This window comes from Colossoma macropomum, unplaced genomic scaffold (assembly GCF_904425465.1).
Source record: "Colossoma macropomum unplaced genomic scaffold, Colossoma_macropomum, whole genome shotgun sequence".
Taxonomy (NCBI): domain Eukaryota; kingdom Metazoa; phylum Chordata; class Actinopteri; order Characiformes; family Serrasalmidae; genus Colossoma; species Colossoma macropomum.
In genome coordinates, this window is record NW_023494807.1 from 21,650,668 (window position 1) to 21,677,549 (window position 26,882).

The 26,882-nt window shown below is 36.9% G+C and overlaps 1 protein-coding gene across 3 annotated transcripts in view; it reads left to right on the plus strand.

Moving 5' to 3' along the window:
* The first annotated feature begins 8,772 nt into the window (after positions 1 to 8,772).
* Positions 8,773 to 26,882, plus strand: part of tgm1l1 (transglutaminase 1 like 1) — a 33,731-nt gene continuing 15,621 nt past the window's right edge. The window contains exons 1-3 of one of the 3 annotated variants that reach the window (XM_036556473.1): positions 8,773 to 8,810; positions 8,932 to 9,020; positions 26,163 to 26,443. In XM_036556473.1, coding sequence (XP_036412366.1) covers positions 26,164 to 26,443 — 280 coding nt within the window. In that variant the 5' untranslated portion in view covers positions 8,773 to 8,810; positions 8,932 to 9,020; position 26,163. Of the gene's footprint in view, positions 8,811 to 8,931; positions 9,021 to 24,343; positions 24,457 to 26,162; positions 26,444 to 26,882 lie in introns of those variants that run through there. The other 2 variants (XM_036556475.1, XM_036556474.1) reach the window with 2 other exon arrangements.

Here is a 26,882-nt window from a genome sequence, read left to right on the forward strand (position 1 = left end):
TGTAATGAAGATAAACTTCCAACCTCATGACTCCAACTTTATGCCAACCAAACTTTATGCCAACCTAACTTTTATTGACTTCTCCCTTCTTAACTATAGTGCAGCTTCCTCAGTGTTTAAAGTAATTTCACCACTTTTTGTGACTGTAATAGTCAGTCACAATGAGTCACACTTCCCAGCTGCCCTTCCTCTATTCACCTTTGAACTACAGCTTACTATATTGAAATATTACACACTTGTGGTCTTGTGAAAGAAGGCTTTTCCCTCCATATTCGATTACTCAGCACAGCTCATATTCACAAGACCAATATCTGTGCAATATCTAGTCATTTGGTAAAAACAAGAGTACACAGATGGGACATACACGAACAAACACAAATGTTTGGTTGGCGTGCCGTACCTGTGTTTGATTGTTGAAAGACTCTAGAATGTTCTCTTCCCATTCGCTCTAGTTAACTGAACTTGTAAGGTTTTTTTTTTAACATTCTAAGGACAACTGCAAACATTAAAGTGTTAATGTTTGTTCATGTTTGCCTGTTGGTGAACTCTGGCCTTAAAGGTTCCTACTGCTTCCAAACTCACAGCACTGCAATATTTGATATTATTCAACAATTAGTTCTGACGGCACAATCTGATCCCTGATAGCAAGAGGATAGTGGGCCACTGTTGGCCCACTGATGGCAAAGCTGGAGGTCCACTGATGTTTTGCTCAGCATTTTCTGGACAACCCACTGGTGTTTAAGCAGAGTATAAGACAAAATTCCACTTATTATCATTCATTTATCACTCACAGTCCAGTTTACTTATTTTTCTTTTCTTCTTTTCTTTAGTTATACTTTGTAAATTAGTAAATAATTTTATATTAGCACAGTGTCAACAACACTAAAACATTATAAACACTACAAAATAATTTTATGAGGCCTAGTTGTTATTTTTTTTCAATAACAAAATTTCAATAATCAAAATCAATAGAATCTGATTTGAAAAATTATATGTGAAAAGCTTTACAGATGGGCTGGAACAAAACCATATTCAGGTTAATCTGGCAAAAAATGAAAAAGTTAAGCTGAACCTGATATTGTGACAGTTTTGTGTCTCTAACCGTAACACAAAAGGGTACCACCTTTTGCTGCAGAAGAAAATTACTTTCTTAATGTGGAGACATGATTTTTGGGGCTTGTTTACTTTACTTTTACAGAACTGTTGTTTAAAAGCACAAGATCATGGATTTGATTATTTACTGTCCTCACCTTCAGCTTGTGACAAATCACATGACATTATTCATGATAAAACACTCCGTCCTTATATATTTATATAACTGAAGACATCATCTGAAAACAATGGCTGCAAATAATATTCTAATTCTAATAATATTCTATGTCTGTTAAAGGTCAAATTAATTTTATTACAATTACAATTTTGTTCTTGCCATTATATTAAACATTAGCATAATGCACACAGTTTTAAAATAAAATATTTAGAAATTTGAAGATTTAAACATTATTTCAGAATAGAGAAACACAATATGCTAAAATATGAATTGTTCATACGTTCAAAATAGTAACTTTAAAGGACAATTTTTTACGAACTTTAATGTAGAGTAATGTGACAGGATTTTATTTTAAGTAATTTTGGAGCATTTATATTAGTCCATTTATAATGAAATATTGACGCAATGTGAACAGTGTGAAAGTTATGTTAGGTTTTGCTGACAATGACAACATATTTTCTTAATATTATATTATATTATATTATATTATAAGATATTATAATGCGTACTGAGCATTAAAACTAGAGTCTCAGTATAAAAGTTACTAAATTATCACTGTGGTGGTACCTTCATGGGTACCTCATTTAATTACAATCAAATATGCCCCTTTCCTCTGGGAAAGTGAATATAGTGTAACTTTAAAACTCATTTAAGGTACACTACTGAACAGTGAGGGCACGTTTGCATTGTTTGTTTGTCAGTCCCATTTTTCTGACAGTGTAATGTAAATAGTTGCACAAGTGATGACAACAGTTGCCATGATGACATTGCTGATAGTTGCACACAGCATGTGTAAAATCCCTGAACAAGAAATTTACATATTGTGAAATACAGTTCAAAGGTTTACAACCACTTGGCTTATTAGTAATTGTGGTGATTTATTTAATAATAATGTACACAATGTAGATTCAAATACTATAATACCAGAAGGTATTTTGATGTTTTATTCAAAATTTCAAGTTGAAAATAAGTAATACCAATAAAGTGTTAAATGATAAAACAGTATGCACTGTAATTGTTTATTTATAGTCATTTCTTATCTGTGTGAGATTTGATACCCATCCACCATTGAATGTGAGGCATTCTGGAGGTTTCAGATCCTCATACAAAATGTAATATGAGAGAAATTTAGTTTGAAGCAGTGTCTAAAACAGTAAAATGTGACAAATGAATAAAAATAGAAGGAATCAGGAGAGGGCAAATACTTTTTCACAGAATCTGTGGTTCGCTATGGTTTTAATGGAGTGCTTTCTTTGACAATAATGCTATTTAAAATGCCAACATTTTTTTCTCCTCTGTTTGGACACAAAGAAAAAGCAATAGTGAGAGTGGCCTGCATGCTTTGAATAAGGGTGGCACTATGTAATTAAAAATGTTAACATATAATTTTACACCTCTCTCACTGACATGAAAAATGTTGTTTATAAGACTGATGAGTCTTGTTTGTACACTGGCAAGAATATTCAGTATTCAAAGGGCTGAATCTGCTCTCTGAAGTTCAAGGCCTTATATGAAAGGCAGAAACTGATCCAGGTCAGCACTATGCTCTTTTTCAAAGGAGAATTCCAGCAATTTTTTCAAAATGTCTGTTTAATTTAATAACTGAAATGTAAAATGGTTGAAATGAAGTCATTCAGAATGGTTTGATGTGAAATCGTTCATCATAAAGATGCCTAGCTCTCTTTACAGTAGTGGTGATAGGATCTAGGGGTCACAATGTCTGCAATACAATATAGCCATTTTATTTACTATCCAAAACTAGTGAACCTAAATGTGTCTTCTATTTATATACAATGTTGATAATTACAAAACTGTAGGAAAACCAAAAATGCTTCTTTGGGTGCTATTTTTCTCTATAATGCCCTGCATGTATCTCTCCACCATAAATGGAAATTTAAATATAAATTTTAGTTCAAAACCTTCCCAAAACTATCATAAAACAATGTCTTTGTAACGTAAGGAGTGTTGAGGCAGGATGTGTGAAGCAGCTTTTTTAGGGCTAATCCAACTCTTGCAATCATCACAGGCAGGGGTCAATAGTTCGGGCAGTTCCACTTCCACAAAACCAGAAAAAACAAGCAAGGGTCAAAACACAAAGAAACAAGAAAATAAGAAACAGAAACACAGCACAGAATTCATAGAAAATAGCAAGATTCTGCCAATTGCAGACCAAACAAAGCCATATATATTTATACACAGAAGTTAATGAATCCGGGAGAGTCCATGTGCTGTCTCCCCACATTCTGTAGAGGGAGGACCCCATGACAGTCTCAGGCAAAGTGTTTAGAATCATTTCATATATTGACTTACTGTAAAGGAGCTTTTAGATGCATTAAATTCATCAGATGTCTGGTTCCTATCACCACCACTGTGAACAAATCTGATTAAGTTTCTCTAGAATAGAGCATTTTAAACCAAATTGAACCACAACGACTTTGTTTATATCTTAACTGCTTTATTATGCAGAAATATTGAAAAAACTACAGAATTCCCTGTTAAGTTATGAAAAATCAAATGAAATATCAAATTTCGAATGAAGTTGATCAGCAAAGACATGTTTGGTGTCTGAAGTGTAATAACAGTATACCATTCAGTACAAAGAAATAGCTGTAATTTCAAATTGTTAGATATATTAGCCTTGTAGCTTCAGTGTAAACGTTATAGCTGATTGACTACCTTTAGAGGAACCTTTTGAAGAACTATCAATTTATTATTCTTAAAGTGATAATTCATAGTGTTATTCACCACCATGAGGAAATACCTGAATTAATGAATGAATAGAGAAACAAATAAAGGATGCAGATCCTTCCAGACAGGTGTACTGCATGATAAAATTAGACAATAATCATCCTACTTTGCTCTGTGGAGTGTTTAGAAATGCTAAGCAAGCCCAATTGACCTTGAGTTTGGATCAGGATGGCAAGAGGAAAAGGTCTATATGACTTTGAACTTGTGTTCATTATTGGGGCACGGATGGCTTTAGTCACAAAGACTGCTCAACTGACTAGTGTTTCAGTAGGAATAGTGATTAAACTCAGATCTGCATTTAGATCTATGGGAAAGAGATCATTAAACAGGTTTTAAAATTGTGGCTGAAAGCACATGTTCAGTGCTTGTGGTGCTTATACATTCCTATAAGGAAAAACAGAAGAGCTGCTCCTTATGTGACTGAGAATGTTAGTGCAGGATGTGATCCCACTGTGTCAGCAAGAACACTCTGTTCACATCTACATAGAGAGTGATATTATAGTAGAGTTGCAGTGCATAATCTTCTCATTATGAAGACAAATGACCATTTGAGAGTTCAGTGGTGCAAAAACCATCTGCACTGAGATGTGGAAAAAAGTGATACGGTCAGATGAGTCATCCTTCACCAGTGGGCGAGTGAATGTGCAGTGTACATCACGAAAATAGCACAAGCCTGAATCCTTGACCCCTATAGTCAGGGGGTCCAGTGGTTCTGTTATGCTGTGAGGGTCATGTTGTTGGCATGGTTTTGGGCCGACTTTTTTCCAGAGCAGTGGTCATCACCCTGGTCCTGGAGATCTACCTTCCTGCAAAGTCTAGTTCCACTGAAATCTGCCACAACTGCTGATTAACTTCCTCAGAAGTCCTTGTTTGGGTCAAATGTGTCAGTGTTAGGTGAGGGGAGGGGCAGCATGTTAGATGCTGGTTGGAACTAAACTCTGCAGGAAAGAAGATCTCCAGGAAGAAGGTTGGTGACCACTGCCTTAGAAGAAAGTGTCACTAAAAGTCAGTACAGTTATTCTGACTGATCGCCTTTCTCCTGCTTCTGACCAAATGCTTATCTAGTAGAATAGGTCATATGTTAGTAACTCTTCCAATGCTATGGCCTTTATAGCCATCAAATCTCAATTCAGTTGAACACCTATGGGAGATTTTGTACCCTAACTGATCTGAGCGAATTTATCTGGGGAGGTGCTGTAATTTGACTGATCACTAACAAGATTGATTTTAATACAGTACGAATTTCCAATGTCTATAGACTGTAGTCTGCTACAGAGACATAACCATGGGGTGGCCAGTTCCACCATAAAATGAAGCATGGCCACCCTTCTGGCCACCCCAGTTATGGAAAATGAGAGTCAGCCATGATCAATAAAGCATTAATCACACTTTACGATAAAAATCTGCCATCATAACATTTACCAATCAGTTATGGGAGTCTGATAACTTACATTTAATACTTAGCCTATCTTGCTGTGATAGACTAATGTACTCAGCAAAAAGGCCATTTAATGTGCACTGGGTCCCTCAGCTTTGATGCTCTGTGAGCTATATGATGAAGTAGGCTATTTGATGGCAAGGTAGGTTAACTATCCAAAATTATTCAGCTATAATTGATCATCAATGCTAACTAATTACTTTTAACAGTTAAATACATGCATGTGTTGTAGGTTACCTTGTGCAGTCCTGTCTGGTGAGCTTTCTGATCATTAGACTCACGTATACCCTGCAGAGAGGGCAGCCTGAATGAATAACGTCTATGGCCTGTCTACATGAAATGTTTTTCTTAAAGGTAACATTGTGCTCTGAAAAAAGTGATGCATTTAATTTACTTGATCAAAAACATTATTTACTCATGAATGACTAAAATACATACCATCAACAGAGTTATGTCTTTCAGTTTACTTTCAATAAATATTTGTTTTGATGTAATATTAGATTTGATTATGTCCAGAGAAAAAACAGCACATCCCTTTTTATGTCATTTCAATACAGTAACACTATTTTATTATTATTATCATTTTTCTTAGCAGTGTGCCACCCCAACAAGATCTCAGGCTTACCTGGCCACCCTATTCTTAAAGTTCTAGCTATGCCCCTGGTCTGCTAGTTGATCATTCCGGAACGAATTACCTTTTATAATTCGATTATTCACCAAACTCTGAGCTGACTCAGTAATAGTAGCCCTGTTCCGAATTGACATCACATTAATTTAATAACAAAACTGAGTAACAGCAAATGCTGTCTCTATTTTTTTATATTTTTGTGACCCGAAGACAAGGCTAACAGCGAAAATGGAGCCTGATTTTACCCAATTCCTTAATTTTCCAGTTCATGACAAGACTACTGAAATCAACAACTTTGGCGAATTACGAGGAGAAGGACAATGAACAAGCATCACTCACAAGGCAATGCGTTTGTTGGGTGACATTTGGTAAGCTGAATGTTCCCACTTTACCAGCCTAATGTCAGTCTCTATGCCAATTAGCCGCCCAGTATGCTGTTATTGTTCAGAAGTATGATGCTTGTCACATAATGCTGATGCATGAGGGTTCAAATCAAGGTTATTTTGGGCAATTTAGGGAAATTACACAGGTCCTTTATCCCATACAAATCAGCCAGTCAAATCATGCACAAATGACATTACTGGACCTCCTCTGGTAAAACTAATCCAGCTTGAATAGGGCTTTAAACAGTGCTCTCCAGTATCAAACACCAGCTGAGGGAATATTTATGAGAAAAAAATGTGTTCCATCCCTCCAGTACAGTTCCAGAGAGTTGTAGAATCCATTCCAAGGTGCTTTGAAGCTGTTCTGGCAGCTCATGGTGGCCTGAGATTTTGCTTTGTTTTTCCTTTAATTTGTCATGAATGTCATGTGTTTATGAGCATGATGAACTCTCATATAGGCCCTTAGAGTTTAACAAAGAAGGTTGATATTAGTTTGTTACCATCTGACCCTCAAACCTCACCTCACTCCTCATCTTCATTCAGTCAGTCTCTGATAATTTATCATTCATACCGCAGCTCTCATGAAGCTCTTCCTGCTATGCTTCGCCATCTAATTTCCTTTCCTGACTCTTTTGCACCATTCGAGTCCCCTTTCTCATTTCCTCTTTGCTCTTCTTTTGTTTCTGGTCTCATCACTTTTTAAATTTAAAACAGAGAATTAACTTAAAAAATCAAAGCTTGCCTCATTTGGAGACTGATGATTGAATGCTAGTTTAAAAAAAGAAGATTACAATATTACAATCATATTGTAACAATGACGTATCAGGACTTAAACAAAATGTGACGTTTAGAATGGGAAATGACGAAGGGCATTGCAAGAGCAGTGCAAGGGCAAGTACAATTATTCATGATAATATGTGACAGTTTCCACACAGATGACCTACTAGCCTGAAGGTGTTTGATTGCATTCTCTAAAAAAAAAGTAGACAACTTACAGTGAACTCTTCTCTTGTGATGAATCAGCAATGACATCTTTTGTCATGTGTGATATACTCCAGAAACAAAAGACTTTAAAAAGGCTGGGCTTATTGAATACCTGTTAAAGCTTTTTTTAAACAATTACTTTCAATTCCACAGTCTGGTTGGTTGAAAAGTGTTCTACCCATAGACATCATGTTAATGGATGTACCCATGTTGTTTTATCTGATAACCTTTTTTTTCTACCATAGTTGTATATTATTCCCCTGACCACTGGCTGCTAAGCAGCAACAACAATGACCGCTTTATTCAACAACTGCTGTTTTTGGAGGAAGAAATTGCTAATATTGAAAATGAAAAAAAAAAAAATCCAAACAAACAAAAAAAGGGCTACTTGAGGTTGTGCTAACATCTCAACTGTGATATTTGCAACTAAATTACAGCTGTGATATCCAGATGTGATTTCTCTGTAACGAAACACCAGAATTCAACTTCTATTAATTATCAATTAAAACCTGAATATCAGGGCTTTCCAAAGCTGGTGTGTAAAGACATTTGAGTTAGCCAGAAAGTTACCCAAACCCCATTCACTGAGAGATCAAACTGATTTTTATTCTGTGTATCACTCATTCAATTCTTCAATGACATTTTTGAGTCTTTGAAAAGTATTTTAGTAACAAATTATAGTGTAATGTTATAAAATACATTTATACATAAAACACACTTTGAAACCCACCTACCTTCATGCATATTTTGTTGGCATTTTTGGCCTTCAAACCACCAGAGAAATTAAACTTTGGCACCCTGAGACAGAAAGTTTTGGCACCCCTGCTCTATTTAATCCAAAATGGTAAATAAATAAATTAATTAATTAATTAATGTAAGTAAGTCAGCTGCCTCAACATTTGGAGTTCATTGAATTTTTGAACGTTAGCAGAGTAATAATCTGTGTCTTACACTCCACAGTTCAATAAACTCAAAATGTTAAGGCAGTTCAGTCACTGTAAGTTAAAACACCACATATTACAGTGAAGTTTTAAACTTTTTTAGAGTTTTAAACAAAAAAGTTTTAAACAAACCACAGCAGAGAGGAAAGAAAAATAAAGAAGGGTTTCCTAACTCTAGATAAGCCTAATCCTAACAATATGTTCTAACAATGATGTTCAATGGAGCAAAGACTTAAGGTAGACTTCATCCAATTACTCTTAAATTCTTCATTCATATTGCTACAAATTGGCTTCCTGCCTGCAGGCTCGTCTTGCTCTACCCGCCCCTTTCCTAAAGGAGCGCCCTCCTGTGGCCACAGCACTCACTCATAATAAAGCCTGCTGACTAAGAGGAAAGGGGCGGTAATGAGGCTGAGGGGTATTTAGCCAACTTTCTCTCTTGACGTTGTAATCAGAAGCGTTTTGGACTTTTGAAGTGCGTTACAGCTAAACGACCAGACTTAACAGACACTCTTCACTCTCTGTTTGCAACTCGACAGCCTGCTGACCAACTTACTGCGTTCATCTGCAGCTGACGTGAACTAACGGAACCACGAGGAGAGGAAGAAACACATCAGCTCAACATCAGGTAACATTTTTATTCCATTCTTTTGACGGTGTCCTTGCTTTTAACATCAGGTGTTGATTTCTGACAGCATGAATGGGGTACTTTTGTGAACTTTTTGAACGTCTTAACCGCGAATAGAATCTGCTGAAGATAAACCGAAAGTCAGTGGACGTGTTGCTGCTTCAATGAAATACTGGCAAATGAAGTAGAAGTAAAATTAGCGAAGCAAAACATACTGACGTGATGTCAGGGCAAAAACACCTCCAGTAGCCAGTACACTGCAGTGGACTGTTAGACTCTGTTATTCTTTTTTTACAGACCCCCATGGCCAAAGCAGTCCAATAGCTGGACCAACAGAACAGAATGAGAAAAAAAAATTCTGAATGGCTAAAGTGAAACTAAGTATTCGTTTCCTCAGTAAAAGTGTTCAGTGTATTTCAAAGTTTCTTGCGCCAATCCTCAAAAATACCACTTTATAAGGGAAATTCCATCAATTTTTCGAAATGTCCGCATAGTTCAATTGTTAAGATGTCAGTAAAGTCACTGAGTGTTTTTTGATGTGAAATGGTTAATATGCTGTGTCCAAATGGTCCTCTAATCACTATACCCTACATTTGAAAAACTAGATCACTATATAGAACATTATTATAGGGAACAGACACTATTATAGGGGTTTGCTCATTACTTACAAACAATGCAGTGCATTATGGATATCATCTGTCCGCTGGGGTACATCAGTTGTAAGCCTACGGTACTTATTGAGGTGCATTGAGGGATTTTTTTTGAGTGCACTGGATCTTCTGAACTATGTTTTCAGACACCACTACAAAGAGGCAGAACCTGAAAATAGTGCACTATGTAGTGAATCTGGCACAGTTTAGAACACAGCCTGCCTGTACCTCTCCGCCATGAATGGATTTGTAAAAAAAATACAATTTAGTCCAAAACCTCATCTCAAAACTATCGTAAAACAGTGCCTCAGGCATTAGGCATCGTTTTCGTAACCATTTCATGTAGTAGCTTTCTGCGATGTAGATTTTAGAGACATTGAACTCTTCAGGCATCTGGTTCCTATCGCCACCACTGTGAAAATTTCTGAGTCGATAAGTTTCATATCACGCCACTTTGAATGACTGTTTACTTCTTAATGATTTAGTTATGTAGATGTTTTAAAAAATTGATGGATTTTCCCTTTAGGCACTTAGACATGAGCATAGATTAGCCTAGTAAAGTATTGTTATTTCATCGAGGATATTTCCCAAAATAACTTAGCAGAAGCAGAAGTATTGAGTAACTTAGAGAACAGCAGTGCAACTTCTTAGTACATCCAACATCTATCAGCATTGACACTGAAGTTTGTTAAGCTCTGTTCTTCTCTTTTTTTTTGAATCATTTTGGCCTAAAATAAAATGTTAAAATTCCAAGGTGGCAAGTATGAAGAACAGAACACACTAACATTATCTCAAAAAGGAGTGACGAACAACAAGTGGAAGACTAAATGATACGGAGGAAAAAGTAGAGCCCTTTAATCACAAATAGGCTACTTGCATATGAGTCTTAGCATTTAGCAAATTCATCAAAATGGTACTACAGTATACAGAATTGAATAAATGCTTGTGTCTGCCACGCGCTGTCCTGAAGACTGGCACGGTTTAAGTAACTTGTGTAGGCTAGACTAGACTACATAGAAGCTATTTTTAAGACAAAGGGCATTTCCTTTAACTGTCATTACTGTCAGAATGAAAGTGAGTGAACTTTAATTTGATAGCTGTAACAAATCCTGAAGCACTAACAGCAGCCTCACAGCCCCAGTGTGGTTACAGGGTGATAGTGGTCTCAAACCACAGAGAGAAAAAAATATTGGGCTCTGTTTCAGTAGTCATGTGTGAGTCTTTCATGTGAGATAAAAAACAAAAAAGATGTCATAAAAAGTTAATATTTTCAGTGCGTCCACACTTAAATGCATTATATATATTCTTGTTGCCGTCTGGAGCTTAGGGGGTGTGACCATGCGATGTAGCTCACAACATGCACTACACTTCTGGTGTAAAAAGGGCGTTTGCTGTAGTTTTTGTTGATGGTGTGGTTTGTGGTTTAGATGTAATGTGTACTTCTTGTTGTTAAATTGTGTTCATTGCAGGTGGGCTTTGTATGTGAGTTTGTCCACCTTCCACATGTGTTGTGTCCTCCCATGTTAGCCCCTCCTTGTGTTTTGTGATGGGGTAGCACTGGGCTGGGCATTTCTAGTCTTTGTAAAGACTCTCTTTTGAAGTGCCTCAGGCAATAAAGGTCAGTCGCCTGTACGTGCAGTGTTTTCTGTGTCTTCTTCTGTGTCGATGCTACAATATTGATGGCAGGGATGCGTAATAATATTAGAATCACACTTGTGTCGACAGCTGTTCATTTGAAAAATATCAGCATTGGGGTAATGTCTCAAATATTTAAATGCCCATACCTTCTTGTATTTTATTTTTTCCCCTGAAGTCTACTTATAACAATTGTGTGGTTTTATTTCCTAGGATGGTCATAATGATCATTTTTGCATGACCATTTTCCAACATTCTTTCTTTGTCCCCTAAGGCTGATTTATGCTTCTGTGTTGAATCAACACTGAGTCTACTTTATAGCCTACGCAAGTGGCTTACGCCATTGTGAGCGTTTATACTTGTGTGTTGGTGTGTCTGCGTTGCCCTGTAATTACGCCAATTCTATTTTTCATCTTTCTGTCACTTCAACATCAGACATGCAAATTTGTGCTCTCAGACATGAGTCTTTATTCTCCAAATGGGTGTTTTTTAAGCATCAGTTAGCTGGAACTAACTAACGTTAGCTTAGCCTAGCAGGCTGTAGCTTAAACCATTACAGAACAGGTTTGATTTTGGCTTTCTGTCACTCCAACACCGATTGCTCTTGCTGTGCAACACTCAACTGAATTTTAAAAATGGAGGCGAAGAAGGAGAAGCTAGTAATGTATAGGAGAAAATGCGATGCTGCCAAGCGTTGTTTCGATCTGCGTCGCTGTGACATGTAGATACATTTCTGGGGAGCTGCGTGTCATTTGAGGACATAGTGCATTCGACGCAAAAGCTTAAATTGGCCCTTAGAAATAAACAGGCTATTTTTGTTGTTGTGCCTTTGAGCTGGATATATACGTGAATGAGCTATGTTTTGATTGGCTGTCCTATGTTGTGCCTCGTTCAAATAGCACTCCCTAGAACTTCAGTATGAATGGGTGGAGATAAACTTCTGTAGGATAAATGGGTGGACATATCAAAAGGAGTTGGTTAACATGAAACGGTAAATTCAAAATGGCTTTTTGGAGTGTGGTTTCCAAATATAGACTACAGAGTAAATGATACATTTGTCAAGAAATTTGTCACACTGTAAGAGGTCAGGACTTTTCAAATGATGTGCAAAGAGTTAAGAGATTATGAGATTTTCGCATGACACAGATGCCATTAATTTCATAGTAGCTGCGGAATAATGTATAGTAGTTACTGAATAATAAGCCTCTTGTTTAAGGGGCTAATTGTTAATTCATTTAATTGTTCAGCTTTCTAGCCAGCATAACAAATTAAAGAGCACATTCGCAGGGACTTTTCAGTATTTTTTTTTTCTTTTTTGAATCTCCACTAGTCTCTTTCTCTCTCTGGGCTTTGCTGCCTACTGAGAAAAGACATTGCTGTAAATAGGCTGGCAAAAACAAGACACTGGTGAATCTTATCAGCCCACTGGTTCAGTATGACTGGTTCTCCGTTCTGGATGTGACACTGGACCACGCCCCCTTCTTCCCAAAGAGCAAACAGTAAAACAATAAAACCATAGCTTTTTAAAGATTTTAAAATTACTGTAATGGAAAAAGATAAAGAAGGAAGCCTTTTTAAATATGTAAAAACATGGCAAATGTATAAAAATAGGTATAGAAATCCAGCTCTGTTACAGCAGGCTCAGTTTCTTTAAAACCTCTCTCTTTCTCTCTGTCTCTCTCTCTCTCTCTCTCTCTCTCTCTTTCACTGAAGCCAGTTTTTCGTTTAGAGGCTGAAGAAGTCAGATCAACTAATTAAATCTCCCAAATCGTCATAATCCAGGTGTTTAATTGGACATTCATTGCTGGGTTCAGTGAGGTTGTGTCATAGAATGGTGTATTACTGCCTGCTCATTTGTTTTAAATGTGCATTTGGCATCGTCTGGTTGATAAGCCAATTTGAATGTCATGTGGTTCTTGTCTTACTGTGACTTCCAGGCTGCGAACTCCGGTCAAGAGCGTTAACGCTCACAGACAGAATCAACACACAGCATTTATGTTCACATAGACGACACCTGGCATCATTTCTCAAATAACTTGTGCAGACAAGGTCTTGTGAATCGTTCCATTCTTGGCTTTGATGAAAGTGTTTCATTATGTAATCATGATCTCAGCCAGTCACTTGTTCATCACCGCCTTATGCACTATGTACTCATACGGAGGTGAGCAGTATCACAATATGGTATTGTTTAGGCTGGGAATGGTAAGCGCATTTTAGTAATTGATAAATCGAGACAAAATTATTGGTAAAAATCAATATTTTCATTAGTTATTTCATTAGTTACCATGAGTATATTACAGTTATATTGAATATTATCCTGGACTGTTTACATTTGCACCGGTATAGTCTGTACATCTAGAACACTAAACTGTGCGCAAAACAAAGAAAGTCAGATTTAGACCAATTATAGAGAGACTGTAAACAACAACAACATTCATAAATAGTTTATTTTTGCAAACTTTGACTTTTTATAGATGTTTTTTTCATAGATTTTGTCCATTCCAAAATTTTTCGCCAAAAAAAAATCGAAGAACTAAATATCGTAATACATATTGCGTATTGTGATATTATATTTTTGTCATATCGCCCACCCTTGCGATCATGTATGAATGCTGTGAATGCCTTGTGCCCATAAATGTGGCTATTTGAAGAAATGGTCTCAGCAAGGGGCAAAAGAGAGGGTAAAGGTGGGATACTTTTACTGGTCAGCTGAAGGTCTGCACTGATACGGCCTTATCTCTGCTGCCCAGCTCGTGCCCTCTCACATTCCAACAATAGGAGCAAGGGCTTTACCAGGCCAACACTAACACCCACCGGAGGGGAGAGGTGACACAAAAACAAGGAGGAAGAAGGAAAATGAAGAAAAGATGAATAACAGGACAAAAGTAAATTGTCCCTGTCAAAAGAAAACCTCTTAACTCCATTGTTACCTTTTCAGTTTTTAACGGTTAACCCATTTTAAATTGTCGGCTGTCACTGTGTGTAATGACTTGTACATTTTTACTGTTTTTCTTTTCTCCTATGAAGCTCTCATTTTTTAGATACAAGGTTTTTGTACAGCAGCAATTAAATTAATAAACTAAACTAAAGGAGGAAAGACAGACTATAGTATCTTTGTGCAGGCTTCCTAGTGGCCTATTGGCAGAAATGACATCATCTCAGATATTTATAACTAATATAATCAAATAAAACTATTTTGTCCATGTAACTCTGTTATCAGATTATCTAGGACACTGTTCTCTGTGTGTGTGTGTGTGTGTGTGTGTGTGTGTAAAATGTTGACTCAGTGTTGAGCTTCTAGTGAGCAATGAGGGGTGAAAGGGGAGCGTTGAGAACCTCCTGCTCTGAAAACGGTTCACACCTCTCCACAAAGACAAATGTGATAAAATGCAGCTTCCTTCATATAAAACAATTGTGTACAACTGCTACAATAAAAGCAGCATTAACACCAATAAAAACAACACTTATAAATGTTGACTTGTCTGCTCACCTAAAAAGACAAAATCCATTTCATTTCCAGCTTAGAAGCTGGATGGTAGGTTTGACTGAGTTTTGTTTTTAGGAATTCAGAGTGGTAATCTTTCCTTTCCTTTTGGGACATGTTAAAGGAAATCTTTGTAAGATTAAACCAGCCATGGTGTTCTTGCTTCCATCATCTGCAGTTGTTATTTCTACGACGGGTGTTTTTTTGCGAGCGACTATTTGGGCCTGTGGGAAGTGAACTCATGATATGGAGAACATTAAACACAATCACTGTTGTCTTTGGATGAGCTGCACATGAGAACCGGATTGGGCTGAACTTCTTAGAAGCTGATTAACCAACAAAATAAGCATTAAATGAAAGCCCATAGCATATGGTTTTCATTTATTCCTTATAACTGATTTAAAATGTCATCATAAAAATCTTAAAACCTCTGTAACATTACATATAGGCCAAATTCACAGAAAAGAACTCACCTCCAGGTGGATAAGGCAGGTAGTGGTGGGATTTTATACTAATCCTCAGATTTATGTAGCTAAGATATTGATTTTTTATACTTCAAAGTTAAAATTTTTAAAGTTGTTCTCCAGTTAATAGCTTTACAATGTTGTGTGGTTTACACCCCGTTTACCCCGTTTCCAAAAAAGTTCAGACGCTGTGAAAAATGTAAATAAAAAGAAAATGCAATGATGTGCAAATCATTTAAACCCTGCATTTCATTGAAAATGCTTCACAGACAACATATCAATGTTGAAACTGTGAAATTGTATTGTTTTTGATGCCAGCAACACGTTCCAAAAAAGAAACACTGAAAAACACTATGTCATCGCTGCATCTACAAATGCTAATTAAAACTCTTAAATGCAAAGAAGAAACCGTATATAAACAGGATCCAGAAAGGCCGCCACCTTCTCTGGGGCCAAGCTCATTTAAAATGGACTGAAGTGAAGTGGAAAAGTGTCCTGTGGTCCGATGAATCAACATTTGTCATTCCACATCCTGCATGTATTACACCAGCTTGGCTCTGTATTAAAAGAGTCCGGGCACTAAACTGTCCTACCTGCAGTCCAGACCTGTTACCCAATTAAAACATTTGGCACATTATAAAATGAAAAATACAACAAGGGAGACGCTGAACTGTTGAGCAGCTGAAATCCTATGTTAAGCAAAAATGCAAAAACATTTTACTTTCAAAACTACAGCAGTTGGTCTCCTCAGTTCCCAAACACTTACAGAGTGTTGTTAAGAGAAGAGGTGATGAAACACAGTGGTAAACATGCCCCCGTCCCAACTTTTTTGGAGCATCAAGTTCAAAATGGGCATATATGTTTCAAAAAACAATACAATTTCTCAGTTTCATCATTTGATATGTTGTCTTTGTATTATTTTTGATGAAATATAGGGTTTAAATGATTAACACATCATCGAATTTTGTTTTTATTTACATTTTGCACAGCGTCTGAACTTTTTTGGAAATGGGGTTGTATTTTTGTCATATAGTCATGCACCAGCAGCGACAACTAAACTTCTGGTTCTAGTTCTAGTTTATTGTTTGATTATGGCATGATTATGTCACAATAAGCTTTATTGAGCATACCGTGGATATCGTCAGCACTTAAAGAACACTGACCAACTTTATGTTTCATTTCAAAGACAGCATAAGTAGTCCTGTTTAATGTATTATTAATTATCATTTATTAATTTAACATTGAAAAAAGATCATTGTACTCATAATGTTGAAAGTGTTTTTTAATTGTATCAGTACAGTCCAACTTCAAACCTCAGAAAAAATAAATATTGTGATACACATTGTGTATCGTGAAAATGTCTTCAAGTATTGTGATATTATACAGGGTGATTCAGAAAGATTAATCTGATTTAAAACTGATTTATTTCACTTGTAAATCATTACAGAACAATGCAGTAAATTGTAAATGGTTTAATTGAGCATAAATATTGTTATGTAATTTTAAAGTGCTCAATATGAACTTCCTCAAGCTGTACGGACAACATCAACGCCATAGTCAAATTCATCTCATACTTGATTGAGTATATTGGGTGTCACTGTACTCACGGCTCTTTCAGTGTGTTTTTGGAGATCATCCATTGTTGTGGAACCAACAGCGAATGCTCTGAGCTGTTGGAGGTTCACTGCTGAAGAAAATCACATTGCTTGTCGTTTTTATGACGGATTTACTCTTATTGAAGTGTAGAACACAAAACACTTTCTGCTCAGGGGTCACCATCTTCTCGCAGACTACTGGGAGCCATCTTCCGGTGACACTCTTTCAATTGGTATGTGATTGGTTCCTAGGTGCCTCACAGTTGTAAAAATAAGGCGCTTTGAAATCGGATGAATCTTTTTAAATCACCCTGTATTTTTGCCCTATAACCCATCTCTACACAGAATCATATGTAGAATCAAACAAAGCTTACATTTTTCTCTGCCAAGTGTGAAAATATTTCTGTGGCCGCTAGCATAAATGCTAATAGCAATAGCTTATAGCTTTTCGACTCTTTACAGTATAATAATTCTAACAATTGCAATTAACATGTCAACATACCGTCTTAGTTTACATTCTGGTACATTCTTAAGATCTACATTGATTAGCATTACAGAGAAAAACAGCATTTTTTTACTCTTTTCAACTCCTTGGGACCACCGGTGGTTCCAAAACGCACTTTGTCATATTTTTCATAACTTTCACATTTCATAAGATACATTGAAAAGGTGGGTGTCATATGAGAGTCTTCTTTCTGGTCAAATAGATGGGTAATGTAATTTTAAACCCTTATAATAGAAGAAGCTGAACTCACAATTTTTTTTTTGTCTACTGAAAGTTGACCCGTTTTTCCACAAATCTGGGCTATAAACTATAAACAGATGGTGTCTGTTCAGTAATCTGCTCTGTAAAAATTATTTTTAGAAACTAATGCAAAGAGCGTCTAAGATTTTTGGCTTTGAGCAGTAAATTGTAAGCATATAGAAATGTGTATGATCATAAAACACATTTTCTGTTAATTTGAGGGGAGCTTTTACAAAAAAAAAATAATAAAAATGTACATTTATTTCATGCAGTTATTGAATAATTTGCCTACGATTTGGTCATGTAAATTCAGATGGAAAAACCAAACAACAACAGTTTTTCCTTCTCCTATGAAGTTTTCATTTTAGAGACACAAGGTTTTGTTTCATAAACGATTATATATAACTTTATAACTTAAAATGTCAGCAGCAATGATTAAATGTCTCCAAAATAGTAATTTTGCAGGACAAGGCAAAAACATTCTTAAATTGTGAGGGAGTATAATGTAAAAGTTTTCATTTTAAGTAATTTTGGAGTATTCATCATTAATGATGCTGTCAAAAAAAGTTTAAAAAATGGAGATATGTTTTTTTTTTTTTTAAGTGACGAAATATGAAGCAAGCAATTTTGCACGTTTATTGTAAATTGTACATAGTGATGTAGACAGGCTGAGTGATGAAATATCTGCCTGTAAATGTACTGAAACTGCAAAGAAGCCTTGAGTCATGCAGTGAATTGTCAGATTTTGGTCCTAATCATGTTGTATGAAAATCTGTGACTTCATTGTTTGGATTTTTTCTTGGTATGTTCTTATGAAGCCTTGATGAGTGAATTACTCCACCTCTGGTTAATTCACGTGTTGCATCATCACAGAGTGACTGCTGTGTCAGAGTCAGTGTGAGATGTGGGAATGGGAAAGCATGACCATGACTGAACATTGTGTAATTTAATGGTTTCATACAGTACCGGCAGGCCTGGGACTCCATCACTTGAATTGGTCATTCTTTGTTTTGTCTGTTGACATGTGAATGATGAGGTTGCCATGGACTTACTCTTAGAACAAGAGTTCTAGTGTGTGGCAGAACCACAGTATTGCAAAGTGGGTGCAGTTATGGTCTAAATGAGAGTGAGAATGAAGTAATTAGGCACTTTATAAAACTGCTATACGCCCATACGCACGTCCACACACACACACTGTTACGTTATCAGCCTTGGTATGAAGCCTCATTGAAACAGTAACATGGCCACTCAAAGACAGAAAATAGAACAGAAACATAAGCATACTGCTACACTTTTCCAGTAGCCCTTACTGTAGTTTTGTTGTGGTGATTTAACTGCATCGACTGTGGAAGGTAATGATCGATTATACTCAATTAGAATCAATTAGTGGTCAACAAGTATGTGCTCAAAAAGAAAAAATGCCTGGCTGTTTTCCAACATAAAATACATGAAAATCTTGGTATTTTGTTTTATTGTCTCCATTCCGCAGCTTTTTATGTTAAAGCTGCATGATTGGAATTGGCCTAGTTTGGAATTGTCCAATTTTTGCTACAAAAAAGTTGATTTTGGCCAATCTGTTTTGCAATTTTGACATAAAAATGTGAGCCAGTAAGGCTGAGCAATATGACAGTCTTTATTGTGATAAATTACGTCACGTTAGGTCACAATATGCTTTTCTAATCATGGATATTGTCAGCGTCTGTGACCAAGTGCATGTTTTATTACAAAGAGACATAATTAGACCAATTGGATTTAGTGCAATATGTATCATTTGAACTCACAGTGTTCAGCATTTTGTAAACGTGGCACTACTAGTTCTTTTTTCTGTTATTTTAACAAACCTCAAAAACTTATCAAACCTTATCAAACTAAATAAACTAAATATTGTAACACATCATGTATCGTGATATTAAATTTTTGTTATATTGCCAACCTCTATGAATCAAGTTAGTACACGTGTGCTAAATAGTCAGTTGCTCATCACTTTCAATGTCGAACTTTAGATGATTTCATGTTATTTAAACAGATTTTCATTCATTAAAAAGCCAGTTTAGACTATTACATAGCAAATAATGTTATTTATGTTGCAATATTGACTATAGAATGCACTGAACTAATGTTTTTACTTGTGTTCGGGTATTTAAAAAGAAAAGAAAAATCAGCCGAAAATCACAAAAGCTGATTCAGATCTAATCAAATCATGACATTTGAGATTTTATGAAATACCGAATAATTTCAAGAAGAATCAGAACTGAATTACACCTGTGGTGTTTTGTTATTTTTCTTGCTTGGTTGTGTTTCTGCAGTATGTAAAACTGAACTGTTGACTGCAACACAATCTGATTGGTGCTGTAAAGCAGTGTGCTCTAAATTAGGCCTTGTCGTAGTGTGTTTGACCTGGGCCCACCCCTCTACCCCAGCAGCTGCAGTTCTTGGCTTCTGACCAACAGCTGGGTTACTTTAGACAGCAATAGAAGACCAGCCAAGAAACAGACATACATATTTAAGCCATCGGAGGGCAACAAGGTAATGCAGACCTCATTACTAGCTGCATATAGAGGTCACAGATATGTGTTGATAGTGGCATTAAAGTGCAGAGTGAAAAGGACCCTTGAGTTTAGGACAAAAAACAAAAAATGTGAAGAGATGGGAGGGACCAAGCAATAATGGACTGGCTATGATTAGTTTAAAGCACAGTCAACCATTAAAAACATGGGGATCGTTAGTGACCTGCTACTTATATCTAATGCAAATTGCCATAATTGCATAAAAATAGCATTTAACCCTTTTTGACATTGTGTACCTTTGTGTTCTGCATGACCATGTCAGTAATTTCAAACAGTCCAAACATTAGAGCTACAGTATATCTCCAGATTTAGTACATCAGCTAAAGAGATACATCTCTCCATGTACACATAATAGGAGATATTAAAGTCAGCGTGAATCAGAAATCAGTGCATTTCTGAGTGAGCTTCAGGAAGGTCTCTAAGCTAGCTGAGTGTTTAGCTTGATGATACGTGGGAGTAGTGAGTTAATATAAGTGGCTAATATAATTTTCCTTGCTCGCTTGTGCACGGTAACATCAAAAATCAAATGTTGTTTTAGAGGCGGGGCAGATGTCACGATATTTCAGTCATGGAAATGGTATGTTATGATGAATCATGTTTAATGTGGCCAGGGACGAATCTAACAACATAATAAGGATCTATTTTGATTTATTTGGTTGAGCTTAAATACAAATGAAATACAACTGTTTACATATTTTTATTATTTTGTTCAAAATACCCAGCAAATGTCACCAACAGAGATGGTGGGTGAAAACCGATCTATGTACAAAATAAAAGAGAAGAATAGAGCAAAATCTACAAAATCGTGCAATTATTTGGTGAAGGAAGGAAATGGCCTGTTGGCAAAGTGGGGCTTCCTAGTTCGCGTAATATCTGTGGTTTCATAGGGAAAAACTATCCCTGACTCTAACAATTAAGCAGCACCCATAGGTTTATGTGTTCTAACACTATTAATGGTTAAAAGGTTTTCTGTACAATAGCAGTGTATGAGACATATTAATGCTTATTTTTTTGAGGGTTGCAAGATGATTAATCTTTTTTTATTAATGCAGGGTTTGTGAGACGATTCGTGCTGTGAATCAAAAACTGTCAGATTTTATGCTATTTAAAAATTGTGTTTCCAGACATACATACATATATAGGAATGTTTTGCCACTGCTGTGTTTAAAACATTCAATGATATTCCCAAGACGGACTTACATAGTGAAACTTTTGTGCAACTAGTTGCATGTGGCGAGTTGCCTCCAGCATTGTTTCTGTGCAACTTGACAGTTACATGAAGTAGTGTAAAACCAATAAAAGTTGTAACACATTCAACTACTCTACTAAACAGCTAAATTAGCAGCTCTTATCCAATTGGTTGTTTAATAAAACATTCAAAGTTTATCCACCTGCAACTGTTGCAGCTGAGTTTCAAGTTAGTTGTGGGATCATGCAGCTCAACATGCAACTAGTTGCAGGTTAATTTCATGTAGGTTTTAATTAACTAAAGCCAGCCTAAAAAAGACAAATACCAGAAACAGTATTCACAGTCTATTGAGATATGCTTGTCTTTTAAAATCTACTCGTTTATTCTGCTTTCACCAGACACTGTAGTCTTGTTATAGTAAAAGAAATAAAAGTACAATATTGGCATGCCTTTTTTCTGTAACAAAAATAAATCATATAGTGGTGCAAAAGCACAATACATATCGTTTTGTGAAGTTAGTATCGTTACAACCTGTACAATGTCTGTAAAACAGTGTAGCGTCCACTCAACCGTCGTAATTTTAAAAATTCCAAAGATATATAACACTGTCTCACAGGAACAATGCGGCTCCTGCACTTTAGCCCTGGGCAGCTTTACAGCCATGACCTTTTTGACCCTGACTCTTTTTAGGGAAACCAGTTCCTCTTCTGGAAATGTTTGGCTTGTTGGCTGCTATGACTGAATGGAGAAAGATGAATGGCTTATGACTGATAACTGAGCTGAATATTGCTATGAATGAGTTATTTCATAACTGAAGAATGTGAAGGGTTTGATGCACACTGCTAGTTTTCTCACCATTGTGCATGGCTCCATTAAGGGGTGCATGACTAAAGGGAAAGCCTGAGATTCACATGCTTTTTTCAGAGGGGGCTCAGTCTGCTGGGAATTCTGGGTTTGGACTGCAGCAAATGGTATTTGTTAATTGCACTCAGGTCTTAAGTCAAGATTTCACAATGTTAGACATAAAGTGCATAGAAATCCTAACTGCTCTCTCTCTCTCCCACACACACATACCTCTCTCTCCTCATAAAACAAGTGCAGTGCTTTGAGTCTCATGCATACTTCTCCTCCCGTATGCCTTATCTGGGTAACTGCAGTCATGGTCACAGGAGGAGCGGTTCAGGAAAGCATCCAGACCTGCGTTCCAACACACACTTGTTTGTGTCCATTCATATACACATGGGCAATGGAGGCCATCCCTCTCTACCTTTCCGAACAATGTTCGCCTATTACTTAGGACTTACTGACCCATGTTCAACATGGAACCCTTCTCCACTTTGGCCTTCAAAGCTCTCATTTAAATATATATCAGTTGATTTTGCATTAGACCTAAACATCGACCCAGGCCTTCTTTTTGGCCAGTTGTGTATACATGAGAAAATGCAGCACAAAATGTGCTTTTATGTATCTGAAAATTAACCCTTTGTTTACTAAGGCTGTAGCTGGTCATGCAACCTTGCCTAGGTCTACCTACCAATTATGCTATGCTTAAAAGGCACAGGGTTTAAAAGACACAATGAAAAGACAAGCTCCAGACAAAGATTCAGTGATGAACTGTGTTAATAAATGAAGTTCTTTCCTACCAAAGAGAGTTAAAATACTGTTACTCTTCATGTCCTTGAGGCCTCTGCCTCTATCTAGCTGTTATGTCTGCTGCCACTGTTAAAGCCAGTCTCCCAGCAACACGCTTCTGAGACACTGCTGCTTTTTTATGTCTGTTTTTTATGGTTGTTGGGAGCGAGCTTTACACATACAAGAATTCTAGATGCTATATTATGATTAATACCACTTTTATTAGAGAAATAAAAATGTATTTTCCATTATACACCAACTGTTAGGCTAAACAGAAACCTGGTGTATCCAACATTGTTACAAATGGATATGAAGCATTTTGGAATGAACCTCTCCGTTCATTTCTATCCTCACAAAATGAGGAAACAGTGACATTAGGCAGGCTACTCTCCATTTTGGAAATGCGAAAGTAGTGTGGAGAGATTCATCACTTTGCTATATGTTGAAACTATGTGCTTCCATACATAGCTTGGATGGTTGCAGCCCCTTCTGAGCCCCATTTTAGCAGCTTTCTGATCCTTTTGATATTGCTGTGACTCTGATCTGTCTTCTTGGTTGTCATCATATAGATGCAAGAGACGACAGTGATTGGAGTTCATGTCACTGGCGGAAGTTTGCACGGATAAAAATGTTCGTTGTGTAAAGTCCTTTACTCTGAGTGTCTCTGGTTAGCCTGTTAGTGTGTTAGCAATTTGCAGAGGTAATTATTAAAGTAAAATTAGTTTTACCATAGGATCATGTTTGCTATGGTTTCGGTACTTGCATTTCATAAATGCAGGAAACTGTGACCAATTTGTGACTACAAACATGCATGCATTATTGAGATGCATTGGGCTGTGCCAAAGTATACCTTCTAATGTATCACAGTATGCGTGAGGAAACGCAAAGCCTATTTGAAAATCTGATTATGATGGTTTGTTGGTCACTTCAGAATCTTTTAAATAGAGAATGCTGCTGCATCTAAAATAAAATGTTTTGTTCCACCTATACTTTAACCCCTTACATGGCCAGGACCCGCCTAAGAATAACTCAGCTAGTTTGCATAGAAGTCCCTGTAGTTACTGAATAATAAGCCTGGAATTTTAAGGGGTTAACTTGAGGATGAATTTAGCGATTTTTGGATAAATGTTTGTTCTCTAACTCACAGGCTCATCGACTGCAGTATATTTACACATTAGTGAAGAACAGTAGCAACGTTTGCCTGATATAGATGTGCTACACCACTGCACCCAGCATTATACAGCACAGACATTAGACATGTTTAACATTAACCGCCAGACTGTAAAGATAGGAATGCAAGGGAGGTCTTTATAGGTTATGTAATACAGTGTGAGAAAGAAGATGGAGAGAGAGTGAGAGAGAGAGCGAGCGAGCGAGAGAGAGGGACTTGCACTTGAGTTTTGCACAGTTTGTGAGTGTGCGGCATTTTAAAGTTTGTTTATGTTTGTAAGAGCAGGGAGAGGCAAGGAGTTGTGGTGAGTGACGCTACAGAATGTGGTTATTGTGGGAAAAGGAATGTAGAGAAAATACAAGAAAATGATAAAGGTTGAGAGATGGAGGGTTAGAGAGAGAGAGAGAGAGCATGATCATTTGTAGCCAGCTGGGAGCCACACATGGTTCACATTAGCGCACTGTTAACTCTTTCTGATTCAGCAGTCTCATGACTCAGCTGAGATTTAATGAATGTCACACTAGTGAATATTCTCTTTCACTGTGAAATGCAGTTGGTGTGATGTGAATCAGATATTTCTCTGATTGTTCCGAGATAAACCCTGATGTTTACTTCATGCAATCTAAGACGTATGTACCAGTTAAAGCTGTAATTGACTGTATACAGTCATGTGTTTATAGGACTTGCCTGAAATTAAGTTTACAGCTCTTGAGGAGAGGGCAATTATGTTAATAACAGGCAGCAGCGGGTAATGTAATTGGGTTTAATGCACAGCTTTTGAGCTCCTTTTACCTTGAATTTTCAAGTATCTCACGATTTAGTGAATCAGCGAAGACTTGTTCAAGACATTTCCATGCTTTGCTTCTTTACTTTTGCGCTTATCTAAATTTTCTGATCTCCAAGTGGGAAAAATCTGTTTGAATGACCCTCCAGTTGGTCATTCCTACTCGGAAAGTCAGAGTCTCCCATAACACAAAAAAGTACTGAAACTGGTCAATCTGTTGTGAAGATATTTGATCAAACTGCATGGTTTGTGCCCTGTGATGGACTGGTGACCTATCCAGGGTGTATCCTGCCTTCCACCCAGTGACTGCTGGGATAGGCTTCAGCTCCCCCTGCGATCCAGAAGGATAAGCGGCTTAGAAAATGTGTGTGTGTGTGTATGTGTGTGTGCATGGTTTGTCATTTTTAAGGACTGCATTAATAGTAAATATAGCCTGTATTAACATTCAAAATAAATGAAGCACTAAACAAACAGTGCTTTAATTCAAATGTAAATACCATAGAATGACTATAGCATTCACTCTTTTGAGAGAGTAAATACACCACAAACATTAAAGTTTCAAGTCAAAGTTAGCTGTCAGCATTAGCCGGCTAGCTTGCTGATCACTCTTATAATTTAATAATAAAGTGCCTGTATGAATTTTCTTTATGTTCACTCCCCAGTCCGTACTGCCTATATATGGAAAATAAGCTGTGAAACTTATTTTCCCTGTATTGATTTTATGGACTTTTATGGACATGATGTCACAAAAAGTGTATGCATTTCCATATTTCCACCAATTCAGCCTACATCAGTTTAGCCCTGCCAACTCACACTGTAATTATAAGGAGTGGAGGGCTTTTTGAATGAGCCACAATACACGACAGCCAATCAGAACATTTATGATATATCAGTCTTAAAGGCACAGTAAAACGGCATCTTTAATTGTAAGTGATAAAGAGATGTCGGACGATTAACATGTAAATTGAATAATAACTGTTCTTGGTACATAAAAATACACAAATGTAAATTGACGTCAGGGGAAAAGATTTAATGCAAGAAAAATGTAAGATGAAATGTTATTTGAAGTTTTTCACACTTCGTAACTCTTTGTGGTCAAAAATTTGATTTTTTTGCCAAATTATCACTATAGGAAAGAAAGACAGAGCAAGACAGATGAGCAACAAAATCAGTGTTAATGAACTTTTTTCATTCAGCTGCTTCATCTTTTTTCCTCTGTCGTTCAGAATGCCAGGATCGAGCATGTCAGCCCGAGATGGAACAACTGTTGGCCGTTTCCACGGCGTCACCGCGAGCAACGGGCATGCGGTGCCTGAGAGGGAGACGGTTGTTGTGGAAGAGCGGCGGGAGGGGGGTTGTCGCCGCTGGTTATGGAAGGCTTGCCCTAGTTGCTGTCGACGGCAAAGCGGCTCGTTTGATGTCACCTATGAAGAAAATGCCACCAGAGACAAACCAGCAACAGGCCCTGAGCCACCAGAACCTCGCACAGAAGACAAGGAGCTGAAAGGTGAGCATTTTAACAATCTTTTACTTACAACCTCACTGCCTCTGTACATTCAACATGGTTCAAAGGTAGGATAAAGTTTACAGTTCTTGTGTAAGTTCTTAATTTCTGTCAGGCTGCAATGGGCAACATTTCTAAGCTGGCATTAGATGGTGAAACCTTCGCGCAACTCAAACTAAATTTCACTTGTGTTGAAATGATGCAGAGCCTCAAGCAACACACTGGAAATTTGTGAAAGAGTTGCAACCATCTCAACTTTGTGAAACACATTTTGTGAAACATTCAGAAATGCATATAATGTTCCACATAAATATGCTGTATAATGTATAATGCTGTATAATGTTTTCATGTCACTTACAAAACACGGAGTTTTAGTTCACAGACAGAGCCTTATTTTAGCCACGCCCCTGCATTTTAGAGCAGGAAGTAAGACTGCATCCCT